This window comes from Tetrahymena thermophila (assembly GCF_000189635.1).
Source record: "Tetrahymena thermophila SB210 genomic scaffold scf_8254611, whole genome shotgun sequence".
NCBI classification, from domain to species: domain Eukaryota; phylum Ciliophora; class Oligohymenophorea; order Hymenostomatida; family Tetrahymenidae; genus Tetrahymena; species Tetrahymena thermophila.
In genome coordinates this window covers 423,561-440,295 of record NW_002476381.1, presented here as the reverse complement: position 1 = coordinate 440,295, position 16,735 = coordinate 423,561, and the positions used below count along the sequence as shown (strand labels likewise).

Below are 16,735 nucleotides of genomic sequence, written 5' to 3'. Positions count from 1 at the left end.
CGTACAAAAAACTGGAACCTTAATTTATACTAAAATTAATAAAACTAAATTTTCGAAGCCTATTTTATTTGCTTATCTAATAAGAATGATGAAGATTTGAACAAGAATAAATCACTCAATCACTCACTCACAAACTAATTAACTAAATATTTTGAATTTATAATATTTTATTTAAAATAATTAAAAAACACTACTAATCAATAAAAAATTATTCTAATGAAGCAAACAAAATTTTTCAAATAAAATATTATAATTTATCAAACCAAATAAGCTATTTACTAGAAAGCTTCCAACTTAAAAACTAATAATAAATAAATAAATAAAAACCTATCCTTAACTTATTAAAATAATTATATTATAAATATGATATATAAATAAATATATTAGCTTTATCACAAAATTGATATCAAAATAAATAAATAGTCCATAAAAACCTTTTTTGTTATCTTATTTATAGTGCTCTGCCACTTAAAGTTTAAATAATAAATAAATAAAATAAAGTTAAATTATTTTTAAATATAGAATAAAATAAAATTATTATAAAAACAAATAATTATATTGTATATATTTTTTATATTATGTAAATATAAATTTATTGACTAATTATTTTGATTAATTACTTTAAAAACAAATTTGAATGAAAATAACACTCTTTATTTAAATGAATTCATTCATATTTTATCTTATTTTTTAATTTTATTTTATTAATATCCAAATAAGCTATAAATCTAAATCAAAAATAATAATAAAATTAATAGAAGGTTTATTATTATTAAAACTACTCTAATTTTAAAATAGTTTTATATTTGAATATTTTTTAAAAAATATGAAAAATCTTTAAATTTTTTTTGGCATTTTTTTTTTTTTTGAAAATTTTTTCATATGTTTTCTCCATTAAAACTTAAGGTAAGCTTTGACTCAGAATTTAAAATGATAAACGAAAAATAAAAATAAATAAAAAATTCAAAAATGAATTTAAATCTTCATGTTTTAAATTTTACTAAATATTATTGTCCTTATTTTACTTTGAAATAAATAAATTTTATTAAAACTAAATAGTATAAAAAAATAAACGACTTTATAAATGGGTATAAATTAATTTATAATTGCATTTTCTTTTCATTTTCAATCTTAAATAGATTACTTTTTAGATTTAAGGTTTTTTCTATTTATAAGATATTGCTGGTTTTTAACAAATACTCAAATAATTTATTTAAATAAAAACCAAAAGAAATCAATTTAATATTAAATAATAAGAAAACAGATGATATATTTTTAGATAAATATTTTATATTACTTATAAAATTAAGAAAAAATATATATAATAAATAAAATAGACAAAAAAAATCACCTGAGTTTGAATTTTTATAAAATATGAATGTGGTACATACATGTAAAATTAAAATTCAAAATAATTTTTATGATATAAAACTAAGTATTTTAATTAAGATCATTTATCAATTATTTTTACTTCTTTTATTTGTAGTCTTAACAGGGATTAACCAGTTATCGATTTAACTATTTTTATAGAAATAATTTCAATAGGTTTTCAAAAAATATTCAAAATTTACGTATTATAATTTTATAAAGATTCAAAACTGATGCTATCAACAATAACTTATAACTTTTTATTATCTAATCTTATAAATGCTTAAGGATTTTCTAATCTAATTTATTCTACTATACTACCTAACTATTCTTCTGTAAGTTATTTAATTTTAGCAGTAAATGAGCTTTTTTCTTCTTAAAAATTATCAATATACACATCTTATTATTTGCTAATTTATAAAAAATATTTTAGCTCATTAAAATACCTTAATAAAAAAGATTAATCAATTTCATTATCTTTCTTTTAAAAATTCTTTGTTCATTATCTCATTCAAAAAATTAAGTTTACCTTGCTTTATCATCTTTCTTCTCTTTTTCTAATATTTTAATTTTAAAAATTTATCATCGATCAATATTTAGTAAATATGTAAATTAATTTACTTCCAACTGTTTATTGAACTTGGACCATAGGCAAATAATTTTTTATAAGCTTTTTATAGTACTTGTCTAATTTATCTGCTAACTTCCAAATCCACTGTTAATAATTAAATGAATTATTTAAAAGATTTACATATATTTATGTATCGATAACTAATCATATTTGTTTATAAGTATCTTAATAAATAAAATATTTACAGATCCTTAAGCATTATATAATTTACAATTATCCCAAATTAATTAAATATCATCTAAAAAGTCTTCTATTGTGTCATAACTTTGTGTATTTATTTTATTTTTAACAGTAGATAAGTCCATTGGCTTTTTAACCACATTTGGATAGTCAGTTAATCCTAAAGCTAAATTTTATTGATTAAAAGTTAAAAAAGCATATTCTAATGAAGTAAACGTTTTACCTAAGTAATCCACAGGTTATCTAAACTCTAGAGAGTCGCTATTATCAAATAGTGATTATAATACTGTATTCATTTTTTTATAATCTTCTTTTCTGGTTGATGTTTCCCTTTTGAAAATAATTAATAAATATTAACTTCGATAACGCCTTTTTAAATTGTGAATGTCAATTTCTAAATAGAATTATGCTTTAGTCATTCCTAACAACTCTAACTATAAGCTTAACTAATTACGTGACAAACTTTAAAGTAGATTTTATTTTTGCTGACATTTCCTTTTTCTTATATTTCTACTATTTCACTTGATGTTTGTTTGTTTTCTTTCCCTCCTAAATACCTCTTCTTATTTTGAATATTTATTAATTGTCTAATTCGCGGAAATTAAATTTATAAAAATAAATATAATAATAATAATAATAAATTAGATAAAGATGATAAATCAATAATCAAACATAAAAAATATCTTTAAATTATTAAATAAGTTTATGCCAAATTTATATGTTGCTCATTATAAATCATATTTAAATTAAAAGCATATCTTAGGTTTAAAGTCAATAAATTGTTAATGGGTAGATTAATAAATATAATATTCTAACTATTAACTATAATAAAAAATCTATCGATTAACTTTTTTAAGTATGTTTATTGTTTAGTTTAATAACATTAATGTAAAATAAATATATTATTATAGTATGATATTAATATTTAAATTAAATATAATTATTTTAAGTATTAATTTTTTATAATTATTATTCTAAAAGTTCAACTGAAAATAAAAAAACATAAATATTCAAATAAATTATTAATGATTTATTGATCATTCCATTATTAGATAAAATAATTAAATAAATAATTTATTATATGAAGATATTTTAAAAACATTTTAGTTTGCCTAAAGATGCCAAGTAAAAAAAAGCTTACATTAACTGAAATATATCTTTTTGAATATTAAATTCTGTAATTCAAATTAGTTTATTAATCATTTTTTTTGTATTTTACATTTAATTATCAGATTTGTAGCGTTTTTGATTTACTTTTAAATTTTGTTGATATTGTCATCATTATTCATTCTAATTAGATGGTAAAATAGCTTCAAATATTTAATTCTTACAAACTGAAACCATATCGTTAAAAGTGCTAATCATCGTAGGACCTTGAGAGATTAATCCTAAGTATATGCTACTACTTTTTGTAATTTCATGATATTAGGTTACTAATTTATCAAAATTAGTCAAGCAGGGCTTACTACTCTCCATAAAATCATTAAAAATAAGAAGAGAACACTCCTCTGCATAGATAATTGATTGTGTAAAAATTCTAAACTCTTCAAAGTAATTTGTATCTTAGTTGAATTTTTTTGATGAGTAAAAGGTAAAAATTTCTGTGACTTTTGTCGCACAGGGTAATATTTTTTAATAGAATGTTTATTCAGCACTTTAATTAGCTACTTTGATTTCCATATTTAACATTTGACCTCCACATTACTCAGATTAACTTTATCCACAAGTACCTTGTTGATCCATTTACATGTTTTTCACAGTATTAAACAATTTAAAGACTTGCTGATACTAAAATGCAAATCCGCAACTTACAAGCATTTCAGAATAATGGGCTACTTTTTCAACAACTTTTTCTAAAGTTACTTCAAAAGAATTTAGAGTCTTTAAGCTTTCAACTTCTTCAATTATATCAGCAATATTTCTCAAGCATTTAGGGAGATTAAATTCTAATCTTTTTGGTTCAAAATATGTCATTAGTCCTGTTACTTATTACTTTTTCTTTGGCTCAGGTTTTTCCTTATTGGTTGCCCCAAAACTTAAAGCACCCCATAAATCAAAAGAAAAGCATTAAGATGCAACAGCTAATAAAATAAACACAAATGCTTTTTTCATTTATTTAATTCCTATAAAAGTTGGTATTTTTTGAAAATATTAATTTTAAAATTTTGTAAAAAGATTCTTTGTATTTTTTTAACTAAATACAAAAAATATTTCGTATATTTATTAAAAAAAACATTTATAAAAATAGAAGCAAATAATAGAATAATCAAACTTTTTATAAATTTTCATTAATTTAGACAAATTTACAATTAATTGTTTCTTAATTTGATAATAAGAAAGATAAATAAATTAACTTATAAGTTTTTAATTATTAGAAATAAATCTTTTATACAACAATAACAACTAATAAAACAATCTAAATTTAAAAAATAAAATAAATTTTTTTATCAATAATTAATTCTTTTTTATCAAAATAATATTCAACTATTTTAATTATTTTATTTCAATATATTAAATTAAATAAATAAATTTATAATGGATAATATTAAATTAAATAAATAAATTTAATTTAATTTATAAAGGATGATTGATATTTAAGAAGATAATGAAATTAAATATTAGTTAAAAAGAGAATAATAACTTATGAGTTTCTGATGATTACATATAAACAGAATCCTTCTTGATAATAATATAATTTTGCAAAAGATTTTAATTAATATAAAATTATAAATTCATCTCATTAATTTTTTTTTTGAGTTTTAATTTTAAATACTTAATTATTTTTTGTTTTGAAAGTTTATTTAATGTAATTAAAGAGTGATCAAAAATTTAGTATTTTATATGTCAGATTATAATAAAATATTATGGAATTATTTTATCATTTTTTTTCTTTTAACCATTTTAAATAAGTTATTGGTGAGGATGGAGGTGTTTTATCTAAAATGAATTTTGTTGCTAATTAGTAATTTAAGTTTTTAGGAGGAATTATTTATTAAGAAGTAAAATCATCAGTTAATATCATTGACTGATATCCAAATAGAGAGTGTGTATCTGTGTTATTTTCTACTACTTTATTTTGATTGACTGTTGAAAATTTAATGCTTTGTTAAAGTGGTGTAAAAGACTTAATATTAGAATTATTTTCTTCACTTTATTTTCTGATCTTTGCCAATTATTCATTTAGATTATTTATGTGATAGAAATTTTAATTAGATTTTTCTAAGTACTCCTAAAAATGATTGTTTGAAAATATTTTTGTTTGATTTTAATCATTCTGATAGAGAATTTTTATATCTTAAAAGATGTAAAAGTGATATTCTAAACCCTATTTTTGATTAAATATAAAAATTAGATCTCTATTACAAAGCAAATTGATAAAAAATTTTTACTTAATTTTCACTGCTCTTCACAAAAAAATTGTAGAATGGACCTATGTTTCCTATGATGTGATAATTTATTTTCCATCCAAGATAATCAAAATTTTAGAACTGAGGATTGTAAGCTGGGTTTTTAGTTCCTATGATTTGTAGAAGTTTAAGCAATTTATGATGACTTAAACCTTTTCCATAATCTATTATTGTGATTTTAAAAATATTGGATTCTTCACATTCTCCTTTAATCAGTTCAAATTAAATTGTAACATCCTTTTAAAGTGAACTATTTTAATTAATTGATACTTAATCATTTTACTATCTTTAATCTAATTGAATATCATCAACGTCTACTTTACTTGTTAAAAATATATTATTTTCTTTTTAAGCAGTTAAACTATTTTTAAAGTCAATTTTAAGATCTTTAAATTGCTTAATGTCTTTCTGCAGTATCACCGTTTCCGTTAAATCTTAGTCTAATCTTGCATGATCATTAGGCTTTAAAATACTATGAACATATGTTTAGCTTTTACTAAATGATCTAAATCTGCTGCTTTATTTGAGAGGAGTTACTGGAAATAAATATCTGTTTTTAATTAACTAATTAGTTTGTTGGAATTTTACAGAGTTGTCTACCAAGTTCATAATAAGTTAATTAAGCTTTTCAACAAACGTATTTACAACTGTATCAGAATTACAATTTATAAATTTTATCTTTAAATCTATTTCATGAGTTTTATTGACATATCTTTGAAATATAGATTGTCTTAGCTACTCTAGAGTTATTTGCGATATATTTAGGTTGTTTATTTTCATTTTAAATTAATTTTTAATTAGTTGAATATGATCTTTATAGTTATAAATAGTGTTATAGCATTAACATATGTTTGCTTTGATATTACTTACATTCTAGATATTCATAGCTATATTTTAAAGCTTATCCCCTATTTAAAAATATAATATTAAAAAGATAATTAATTAATGAAATAAAGGTTATTTTTAATTTAAAGTAAAAATAATAAAAAATTAACTTTATTGATTATTTATCAGCTTCATTATTTTATTAAATTAATGAAATCAAACATGTGTTTAATAAATTTGCTATTAATTTTAAGAAATTTATTTATTAATTAGCAAAGTAATAATAAATTTGATTAAACAAGTAATATCAAATCAAAGGAAGGCAGGAAGCAAATTTATAATTTTTAATCTATTTAATTTGGTAAAAATTGCTTGTTTTCAGATATAACCATAAAAATATATTTTCGTATTTTAATATATATTTTTACCTACAAAAAGACAGAACTGAAAAAAATTCCTTTCAAAGCTTTTGTTAACCCTCTCTAAAATTTTTACTTTTTAATTATTGGTTTCTTCTTCGATTACTAGGCAGCAATAACAATCAGCTTAGTTTTGATATGTGGATGCCTTTATTGAAATTCTCTTTTCTGTAGAATCTTCACTCTTTTTAAAAATTCCATAGAATAAATCTTCAATTTAGTTATCTATCCCTTAGTGGATAATTTCTTCATCTACATATACACTTTTGTCCATTTTTTATTCATTTTTGGGATTGGATTTTTAATTTAGCTTCATCTTATGGATTATGTGCATCTTTAAAATATTTATAATTCTATTTTCTAATGTCTTTTTAGATTTATCTTCCTTCTTTTGTTTTTATTGCATATAAAATTAGTTTCTTTATTCGAGTTTAGCTATCGACTCCTATTCTTCATGATCTTCAAATTTGTCTATAATTACAGTCCTTCTCGAAAAATCTTTAAATTCTTGAGGAGTAGCCAATTATAATAGCTTTTTAGCTTATTCATTTATCATATCTAAGCTTATAGAATTATCTTTTTGGTCATACTTAACAGTAATTATACTTGAAGATAAACCCTTTTTGACTATCTAAACCCAATCCTTTTCATACTCTCTCAGCAGAAATATCTCTCTTCTATTTTTCTATATCAGATATATGAAAAATAATACAAATAATGTGAAAGCCCCATATGCATACTTATATGCATAAATTTGTGGTGACCAGCAAATTGAATAATACCTAATAATTATTAAATTAACAATTATTTGATATAATTTTTAGCAAATTTTTTTGATGTTTTCAATCAATTTTTTATCTCTAAATTAAATCCATACAAAATAAGCCACTTTTTTTGATATTAAAAGAATAAATTATTGAGCCTACTAAAATAATTTCATGTTTATGATGTAAAATAATATGTAAAACTTACAGAACAGTTGAGCTAAAAGTCTACACTAGAGTCATTATAAAGTTGGATGATAAAAAAGCAACTGTTATGTGAAGAGAAAAGCCAGCTGCTCCAAAATAAAAAAGGACATAATCATCATGAATGCCGGTAGTTGGCCCAAATAAATATATTTAACCTCCCATCATAAAGGAGGCAAATAAATTAAGAGAATTAATCCATAGATTATAATACTAAGGAAAGTAATTGAGCACTAGACTATATGTTATACATGTTGAAGAAGATATTGAATAAACTATAACATCAGAAGTATTCCATTTAATAGTAGAAATAATAATACAAGGTATCCCTACAATAAAAAAATAAGCTGTTAAAATATTTAAAAAGATCTTGCTGTAAATTCCCCTTATTTCTTTTTAAAACCTCTATTCTAGAATTTGGGACTTAAAATGAAGAGAAAGGCGATTCATAACTATCCTTTAAGAGATATATTAAAATGATTAAAGAAAGATAGATAGATATCTCTTTACTTTTACTTTAAAAAATATAAATATAGTTTATACAATATTTATTATTAATCAATTAATAGATTTTGTGCAAAAAAAAAGTCTTATTCATCTTAATTTTAATTAAATTACAAACAAAATATATACCATAAAGTTAACAAACATTAAAATTGTGATTTATCATTCATTATTCATTTTGTAATCTAAGTAAATCTACCAATATATTTTCAAACTAGTAAAAGGAATAGTTTTTAATTCACTTACTCTCTTTATTTATTTAATAAAATATTGTCTCTGTAAACAATATTTTTAATTACTTTTTTATCAGAATCGAAACTAAATAAGATGGCAACCAAACCCTTTTAATTTATATCTTAATTTTATGTATTTGATTTAAAGTTAAAAAGTTATTAATTAATACTCTATCATGTGAATAAATAAAATATCTATTTGTAAATCTTAAATAAGACATTATTTAATATAATTTTACTCTATTTTATCAAAAAATAATTATTTATCTAAAGCAAAAAATAATTATTTATTTAAAGCAAAAGTACTCATAAAATCTGTTTAGTAGAGAAACTACCAATCAGAGAATAATAAGATAATAAAGAGTTTTTCCTAATGCTTAACCTTTCAAATACTCTTTTTCATAAACTTATATCTGATGTAATTATCATTTATCAATAAATAATAGGTCTAGTAAAATTTATTTTTAATCTATTCAAGTTATAGTAAATAATTCCTTTAAAAAAAGGATAGTGTCCTTTAAAATAATCAGTAAAAAAAAATAATAAAACCTAAAATTGCCATTTTAGCAAGATATTCTTATCTAATTATTGTATTTATTTACTCTTTCTACTTTTTAGCAATAAAGATATTTTGTAATATTTGAGATATAAATATAAAATAAATATTCACTCAAAATTATTGATTTACATTATCATAATTATTGAAAATATTATTCCAGTAAAAATCAATTTGTATCCAAAATTACTAAATAATTGATTCAAATCATTTTCAGTTTTTAATTTTTTTTTACAATTTAATGGTTCTAGTTTAGAAAAATTATAATTATTTGCTTTTTTAAGCTTAAAATATTTAAAAGAATTATTCATCTTTTTTTAAATCATAAATTGTCTTTTTCTGAAAATTGTTTGCATGTATCATGTAATAAATTTAATTAAATATATATTGTTTTTCTTATCTTTTTTTTAAAGTTTTACGAAGTCGGATTACTTATATCTTTTAATTTGAGTGATTTTTATATAATTTAGATTACCAAAAAAATTAGATATTAATATCAAAATTGTATGTAAGGTGTGGTAAAATTTAACTTGATATAAACAATTACAATCTTTAAATTATTTACATTAATTATATATTTATAAGACAGTTTAAATTGATCAAATAACACTTTATCCTTCAAAACTAATTTTTATAATATAAGTTATTAAACAATACAATTTATTTAGCTTACTTCATAGAAATACTATCAATAAATATTTCATTTTCTTTTGAAATGAATAAATTTAAAATTTATAAATTTAACAAAATTATAATTTATTTGAATATATGGCAGTCAATCAATTTATAAAGTATTTTACTTTTGATAAAAACACCTATTTCATATTTAAATTACATAAAATTTAATAATCAAATTTGCTTTGTTAGATATTGTGTGGTTAAAATAAATTAAAATTTTGTCTATTAATCATGATTTTTTCTTTTTGGTTTTTTTAAAGTACTTTACTATTTTTAAATAATATATCTATCTATAAAGAAAGTATTTAAAGTGTTAATATAATTTCTTTTACAATTTTTTACAATAATTATAATTTATTTCTAATCATGAAATTAAAATATCACATATTGTGTTGATACATATGGTGATATTTCATTTAATTTTTATGATTTTAGTTAATTTTACTCTTTCTATATTTTAAATGTTTTTATTCAGAGGCCTTAATAGAATCAAACTCCAGAAAATTTTAAAAAGTGGTCTTAATATAAAGAGTTTTTAATTAATTAATAATGATTGATGGTATTTAGTGTTTGTATTAACAATGAATAATACGAATTATTAATAATAAATTTTTTACATTTTGTATTTTGTGCAAAATTATTCCAAAACGAATACTAATATTTTGAATTTTAAACATTCACTTAATAACAAATATTCATATTATTCTTTAGATAGATAAAATAATCTGAATTTTTGTTCAAGAGATTTAATATTAAATGAAAAAATTCTGATTTTATTTAAAATAACAAACCAGTATAAAAAATAGCAAATAAAATTTAGAAAATAAAAAATATGTTTTTTTGTATTTTAAATTATAAGTTTTAAAAAAATATTAAAATTTGTTTTAATTAATAAATAATTAAAAGATCATTAATTTTAATTTTAAGCAAAAAAACAAGTAACTCAAACTTATATTTTAAAATTAAAATAAAAATCCAGGGTAAGCATCATCACAAATACCAGAAGATTTACTTTTAGAAACATGGAAGTATCCATCAATAACCCAATTAGTTCATAAAGAATTTTTAAAGTTGAAATAGTCAATTGTAAAACCTACAACTAGAATTTCATGCTCTAAATTAATTTTTTAAAATAATTGCTTAAGAATACCTGATTAAAATATTTTTTAATTTTCTAGTATCAATAGGAATAGAGATAGGTTGTTTAGAAAGAAATTTTTATATTTCTTTACGTCTCCTTTAGGTATTTCTTTGAAACCATTTATAAAGGAGTTAGTTTCTTTATTCAAGCATTTTTTATTTTATTTACCTTAATAAGAATATCTAGTTATTTTTTAATATTAAAAAACTAGTTAATTTATTTACATGCTTTTTGTTCAATTTTTTTTTTTAATTGATTTATTTCATTTAATTAATTTTTTACAAATTATTTTTAGATTTACACAAAATTATAGACAAACAATATTTTTCTAAATTAAATCAATCACTTCAGTAATTGTTTATCAATTTATTTAAATTTTCATAAAATTTTATTTTAAATAAAAACTTTTAAAACATTTTTAATTTTATTTTAAGTTGATACCGTGTTTTATGTTTTTGAACATATTAAAATGTACCAGCAGAAGTACCTTTAGCATCTAAAAATAGATAGAAAATATTAAGTTTTATTAGATTCTAAGCTATTTTATTTTAGAATAATTTGCTTTTATAATTTAAAATTCAATAAATTTTCTTCATTAAAAGAACACTTATTTAGTTATTCTCTTAATAAAATCTTGTTGAATTTCAGTAGTAATTAGATCAAAATATTTGACGATTTATTTTATTTTTAAATAGAATATTTGAATTTCGACCTATAATTTTGTTTTAAATATCAAATATATTAGCAACTTTTACTATTTTAGAGGTTATCATTTATTTTAACTTTATCCTTGATAAATTTGTATATGCGTTAAGTATTATAAGTAGAGTTTTGTATTACTCTTTCTGTATTTTATTTGCTGAGTTGACTATTCAATTTATTTAGATTAAGGTTTTATTGATAAATTGATTAGCTCTTATAATACAAACAGGAATATTCGGTAAACTAATTAGATATTTTCCTACTTTTTTTTAAAAGATTTGAAATATTTGATGATCTTTTAACTAACTCTTTTAATTCGTCAATTCTGTTGATATTATAAAAACTCTTATTAGACTATTCTAAAGAAAGCTCAAATTAGTCATTTTTGAAAATTATTTTTTATGATAGATTATTTTCCTTTAATATTGTAACATCTTAAAAAACATAGAAGTGATACTCTAATCCCTTTTTTAATTTATTTTTAATATTAAAATTATGTTTTACAAAAAATTATTTTTTTAATATTTTTTCAGTAAATCAAAAATTATTTTTTTTCAAGTGAATGGAGGGGAGGAATATGATATAATATTAATGCATTTTAAGTTAAAATATTTATTTTAATTTACTTAGTCTTCTTGACTTTTTACGAAGAAATTATAAAAAGGTCCTAAGTTACCAATAATATGATAATTAATTTTCCATCCTAAAAAGCTATTATTTTAATATTCAGAAGAGAAATCTGTGTTCTTAGTATTTAAAATTTCAAGCATTTTTAATATTTTGCTTAGAGACGCTCCTATACCATAGTCTTTAACAGTTACTTTTATTACATTAGACAATTCCTATTCTCCAATGAGTAGCTCAAACTTTATCTCTACTTAATTTGAATCTAAAATTTTATTTTGCTAATAAAATTCATCAAAATTATTGCTTGAATTAGGATACTACATTTTAAAAATAGATTTTGAATCTTCTTCTTATATTTAGACCTCTTGTTTGATTTTTTATTGATTTAATAATTAAGAATTGAGGTTTAAGCCTAAATTATTACTAATAAAAACTTTTTCACACTAATTACTATTGCTTTTTTGATTTGAAAGATTTTCTTTTTCAATTATTTAATTTTACATTATTATTTATGAAAATTCATTAATATTTTTCTAAAAACTATTTTATACTTTTTCTCTTGTCTAAAATTAAATAGAGTTTTCAATTAAATTAATGATTAATTGCATTAATTTATCTGCTTATGTATTTATTAAAGTATAGGGATCACATTTTATGTATGAAATCTAGATGTCAATTTCTTTGACCTTATTAGCAAACCCTTGAATAATTTTATTTTTTAAATCTCCTATTTATATTTATGTAATTTTTAAGTTTTAGAAATTTTTACTAAACTAATTTTGAATTATCTTAGCTTAATCTTTATAATTATATATTTTATTATAGCACTAAAGTATATTTGCTTTGATAATAGCCTAATTGCTTATATTTTAAATAATATTTTAAAGCCTATCACCTATATTATAAAAATATATTTATTAAATAAAAAGATGAAGTGGGTAGTTTAGTAGTTTATTTAGAGTGTCGGAGATTTTAATCCTCTATATTCTTATTCAAAATTAATTTCAAGTAAAATCAAGGCAATTTATTTATTTTACCCACTTTTAAATTTTTATGTTTTTATTTGAATAATTGTGGAAATAAATTATTACCTAAATATAAACAAAACTCAAAAAAATTTTATTTATTGTCTCTGGCAACATTTTAAAGTATGTTATGTCTTTAAGAATCATTCATTTCTTCAATAACTAAACAACAATAACAATCAGTTTAATTCTAAAATGTAGAAGCTTTTATTGACAATTTTTAGAACGTTTATCCTTCACTCTTTTGATATAAAGCATAAAATGAATCTTCTGAATAATTTTTCGTAGTACCATTATTAGCATTAAGACTTAGGCGTTTTTATTAAATTTAACTATATTTTTCTTTTAGCAAATTAGAATTTTTCATATTCTTTTAATTACTTGATAAACTTTTCTTAAATATCTAAATTAATTTATTTTCAAGACTATTCTTTTATATTTCATCCTTTTTAGCAAATTTTAATTAATCAAATATACCTTATTGAATATAATGTTCATTTACTTAATACTCACCACAATCTTCAATGAGGTTATAAATTAAAGATTTTCTTGAAAATACTTTGAAATCTTCAGGGTTGTTAATTTCTAATAGTCTTTTAGCTTAGTCATTTATCATATCAAGTTTTATTTCATTACTTTTCTCATCATATTTAATAGTTATTATACTTTAAGAGATAAATCTTTTTATTATCTCAGACCATCCTTTTTAAGAAATCTAGTGCAAAAATATTTATCTCTTATTCTTTTGTATTAAGTAGAGTGCATATACACAGAAAAAATAAGACACTATAAAAGTATATTTGTAATTAGAAAACTACTTATCCCATAGTCCATATATAATTCTATTTGATACAAAATTAAATAAATAATATAATATAATTTTTATGGATAATACCCTTTAAAGAAAATAGCTTACAGTATATTAGAAGCGGTAAATTATGTAATCATTAAGAGAAAATGAGGACTTAAGAACGCCAATGTAGTTTTTATACAAATGTATGTTCCTCCAATATAAAAAGGATAGCGTTTATCCTCAACATTAATATCATTGTACAAAACCACAAATTATATATATACCAAAATCGAATTTAATAGGCTGACAACATTAATCCAGATGTTAAAGTATTATGAATATCTATTTGTGGCAAAACAAAAAATAAAACAACCTCCTATCGCTGACAAAGATGCTACTATTCCTGATATATTTTATATATATATAGAGATTATCAAAGAAGGAATACAGACCAAAGCTGTAAACCATATCATTAGCCTCTAAAAAATTTGATTGTATATTTTAGTAACCTATTTTTAGTATTTATGTTCTAATATCTGAGATTAAAAACATAGAGATATTTTATTCATTTTTATTTTTTAAATTAAATTGGATTAAGTTATTTTAAATATGGATTTTATACTTTTTTTAAATTTTACTGCGTCTTTGTAGAAGTTTATATTTTTACTTTTGTAGATATTTTATGTTAAAAGTCTTTTTTAATTTATTTTAGTAACGTTAATTAATAATTTATTTATATACAAAATATGATAATATCGAAATTATTTTTAATACTTTAATCATGCAGAAAAAAATAGTTAATTATATTATATTTATTCATTAGATAATCAATATTAATCTTAATCGATATTTGATTGTTTTTTATAGGTCTTTATATTTTTTTATTTATTTTTTAAGTTTAAATTAATTTAAATAAATTTCTATTATTTCCATTTTAATTCAATAATTTTCCTAACTGAGGGCTATTAAGAATTTTAAATATCACCTTGCAATATTAAAAGATAATAATTGCTATTTAATAGTAATGATTTAAATAAAATTTAGAAATAAACATTATTAAATTTAAAGATTATGTATATATTAAAAATTTATTTTCTTATATAATATTTGTAAAAAATTTTTTTCCCTCTATAATTTCAAGATTTTTTTTTTTCTAAAATAATTCAAAATTTTTATTAATTTTTTTTCTTTTAAATAAATTACAAATTATTTTTATATTTACACAAAATCATAAACAATATTTTTTTACTAAGTTAGATCATTTTAGTAATTGTTTTTCTTTTTATTTAAATTTTCATTAACTTTTATTTTAAATTAAATATTTTTACCTTCAGTTATTCTATTCAAAAATGGAAAGAAAGATATAGAGTTTTTTATGATTTTATGCTATTTAATTTAAGAATAATTTACATTTTTAGTTTAAAATTCAATAAATTTTGTTCATTAATAGAACACTTTTCAGTAAATTTTATTCTATTAATATAATCTTGTTAAATTCTAGTAGTAATTAAATCAAAATATTTGATTATTTTATTTTTAATTTATTTGTTTGAACTTTGACCTATAATTTAATTTTAAATATCAAATATTTTAGCTACTTTTACTATTTTAAAGGTTATTTTTTATTTTAGCTTTATCCTTCATAAACTTATATATGAGTTCACTATTATAAGTAGAGTTTTGTATTAACCTTTCTGTATTTTATTTATTGATTTGACTTTTTAATTTATTTTGATTCAAGTTTTATTGATAAAAAGGTTAGCTCTTATAATACAAACTTCTATGGGAGTACTCAGTAAACTGATGAGATATTTTCCCAATTTTTTTACTTTAAATATTTGAAATATTTGATTATCTATTAACTAAATCTTTTAATTCATCAATTCTGTTAATATTATAAAAATTTTTATTAGAATATTCTAAAGAAAGCTCAAATTAAATATTTTTGAAAATAATTTTTTATTTTAGATTATTTTCCTATAATATCTTGATATCCTAAAAAACATAGAAGTGATACTCTAATCCCTTTTTTTTAAAATTTGTAACATTAAAGTCATGTATTATAAAATTGTTTATTTATTTTTCTATTATTAATGCATTTTAATTTGAAATAAATATTTTAATTTACTTAGTTTTCTTGGCTTTTTATGAAGAAATTATAGAAAGGTCCTAAATTACCAATAATATGATAATTTATTTTCCATCCTAAAAAGTTATTATTTTAATACTCAGAAGAAAAATCTATGTTCTTAGTATTTAAAATTTGAAACATTTTTAACATTTAGTTTAGAGACATTCTACCATGGTCTCTAACAGTTACTTTTATTACATTAGACAATTCATATTCTCCTTAGAGTAGCTCAAACAATATCTCTATTTAATTTGAATCTGAAACTTTATTTTGTTAAGAAAACTCATCAAAATCATTGCTTGAATTAGGATACTAACTAAAACTAAAATTAAATTTGAAATCTTCCTCTTAAACTTAGATCTTTTATTTGACTTTTGATTGATCTAAAAATTAAGTATTGTAGTTTATGCTTAAATTGTTACTACTAAAAACTTGCTAACACACATTACTCTTGCTTTTTTGATTTGTAGGATTTTTAACTACTTAATTTTCCATTATTATTTACGAAAATTCATTTATATTTTTCCAAAAGCTATTTTGTACTTTT

The 16,735-nt window shown here is 19.5% G+C and overlaps 6 protein-coding genes across 6 annotated transcripts; 1 reads left to right on the top strand and 5 right to left on the bottom strand. All coding sequences in view use genetic code 6, as the record gives it.

Annotated features, from left to right (window-relative positions):
- Positions 1–1,457: 1,457 nt before the first annotated feature.
- On the bottom strand, positions 1,458–2,671 carry TTHERM_00483490 (bromodomain protein; the record flags this gene model as incomplete). The annotated part of the gene is made up of 7 exons (XM_001017462.3): positions 1,458–1,518; positions 1,572–1,778; positions 1,898–1,925; positions 1,990–2,083; positions 2,185–2,345; positions 2,403–2,509; positions 2,634–2,671. 7 exons carry the CDS (start codon positions 2,669–2,671, stop codon positions 1,458–1,460), a joined length of 696 nt encoding a protein of 231 aa, XP_001017462.2.
- Positions 2,672–3,457: 786 nt separating this feature from the next.
- TTHERM_00483480 (hypothetical protein) lies at positions 3,458–4,291 on the bottom strand (the record flags this gene model as incomplete). Its single annotated transcript, XM_001017461.3, has 1 exon — positions 3,458–4,291. The coding sequence occupies one exon, from the start codon at positions 4,289–4,291 to the stop codon at positions 3,458–3,460; it is 834 nt and encodes a 277-aa protein (XP_001017461.1).
- Positions 4,292–4,792: 501 nt separating this feature from the next.
- On the bottom strand, positions 4,793–8,320 carry TTHERM_00483470 (transmembrane protein, putative). Its single transcript, XM_001017460.3, has 4 exons — positions 7,803–8,320; positions 6,840–7,612; positions 5,569–6,494; positions 4,793–5,504 (listed from the first exon to the last, which is right to left on the bottom strand). Exons 1-4 carry the CDS (start codon positions 8,246–8,248, stop codon positions 5,058–5,060), a joined length of 2,592 nt encoding a protein of 863 aa, XP_001017460.2. The 5' UTR covers positions 8,249–8,320; the 3' UTR covers positions 4,793–5,057.
- Positions 8,321–11,642: 3,322 nt separating this feature from the next.
- Positions 11,643–13,880, bottom strand: TTHERM_00483450 (hypothetical protein; the record flags this gene model as incomplete). Its single annotated transcript, XM_001017458.2, has 3 exons — positions 11,643–11,981; positions 12,239–12,966; positions 13,331–13,880. 3 exons carry the CDS (start codon positions 13,878–13,880, stop codon positions 11,643–11,645), a joined length of 1,617 nt encoding a protein of 538 aa, XP_001017458.2.
- Positions 13,881–14,148: 268 nt separating this feature from the next.
- TTHERM_000483449 (hypothetical protein) lies at positions 14,149–14,549 on the top strand (the record flags this gene model as incomplete). Its single annotated transcript, XM_012797956.1, has 2 exons — positions 14,149–14,195; positions 14,360–14,549. 2 exons carry the CDS (start codon positions 14,149–14,151, stop codon positions 14,547–14,549), a joined length of 237 nt encoding a protein of 78 aa, XP_012653410.1.
- A 1,089-nt stretch (positions 14,550–15,638) lies between these two features.
- Positions 15,639–16,683, bottom strand: TTHERM_00483440 (hypothetical protein; the record flags this gene model as incomplete). Its single annotated transcript, XM_001017457.1, has 2 exons — positions 15,639–15,857; positions 16,186–16,683. The coding sequence occupies 2 exons, from the start codon at positions 16,681–16,683 to the stop codon at positions 15,639–15,641; spliced, it is 717 nt and encodes a 238-aa protein (XP_001017457.1).
- Positions 16,684–16,735: the final 52 nt, after the last annotated feature.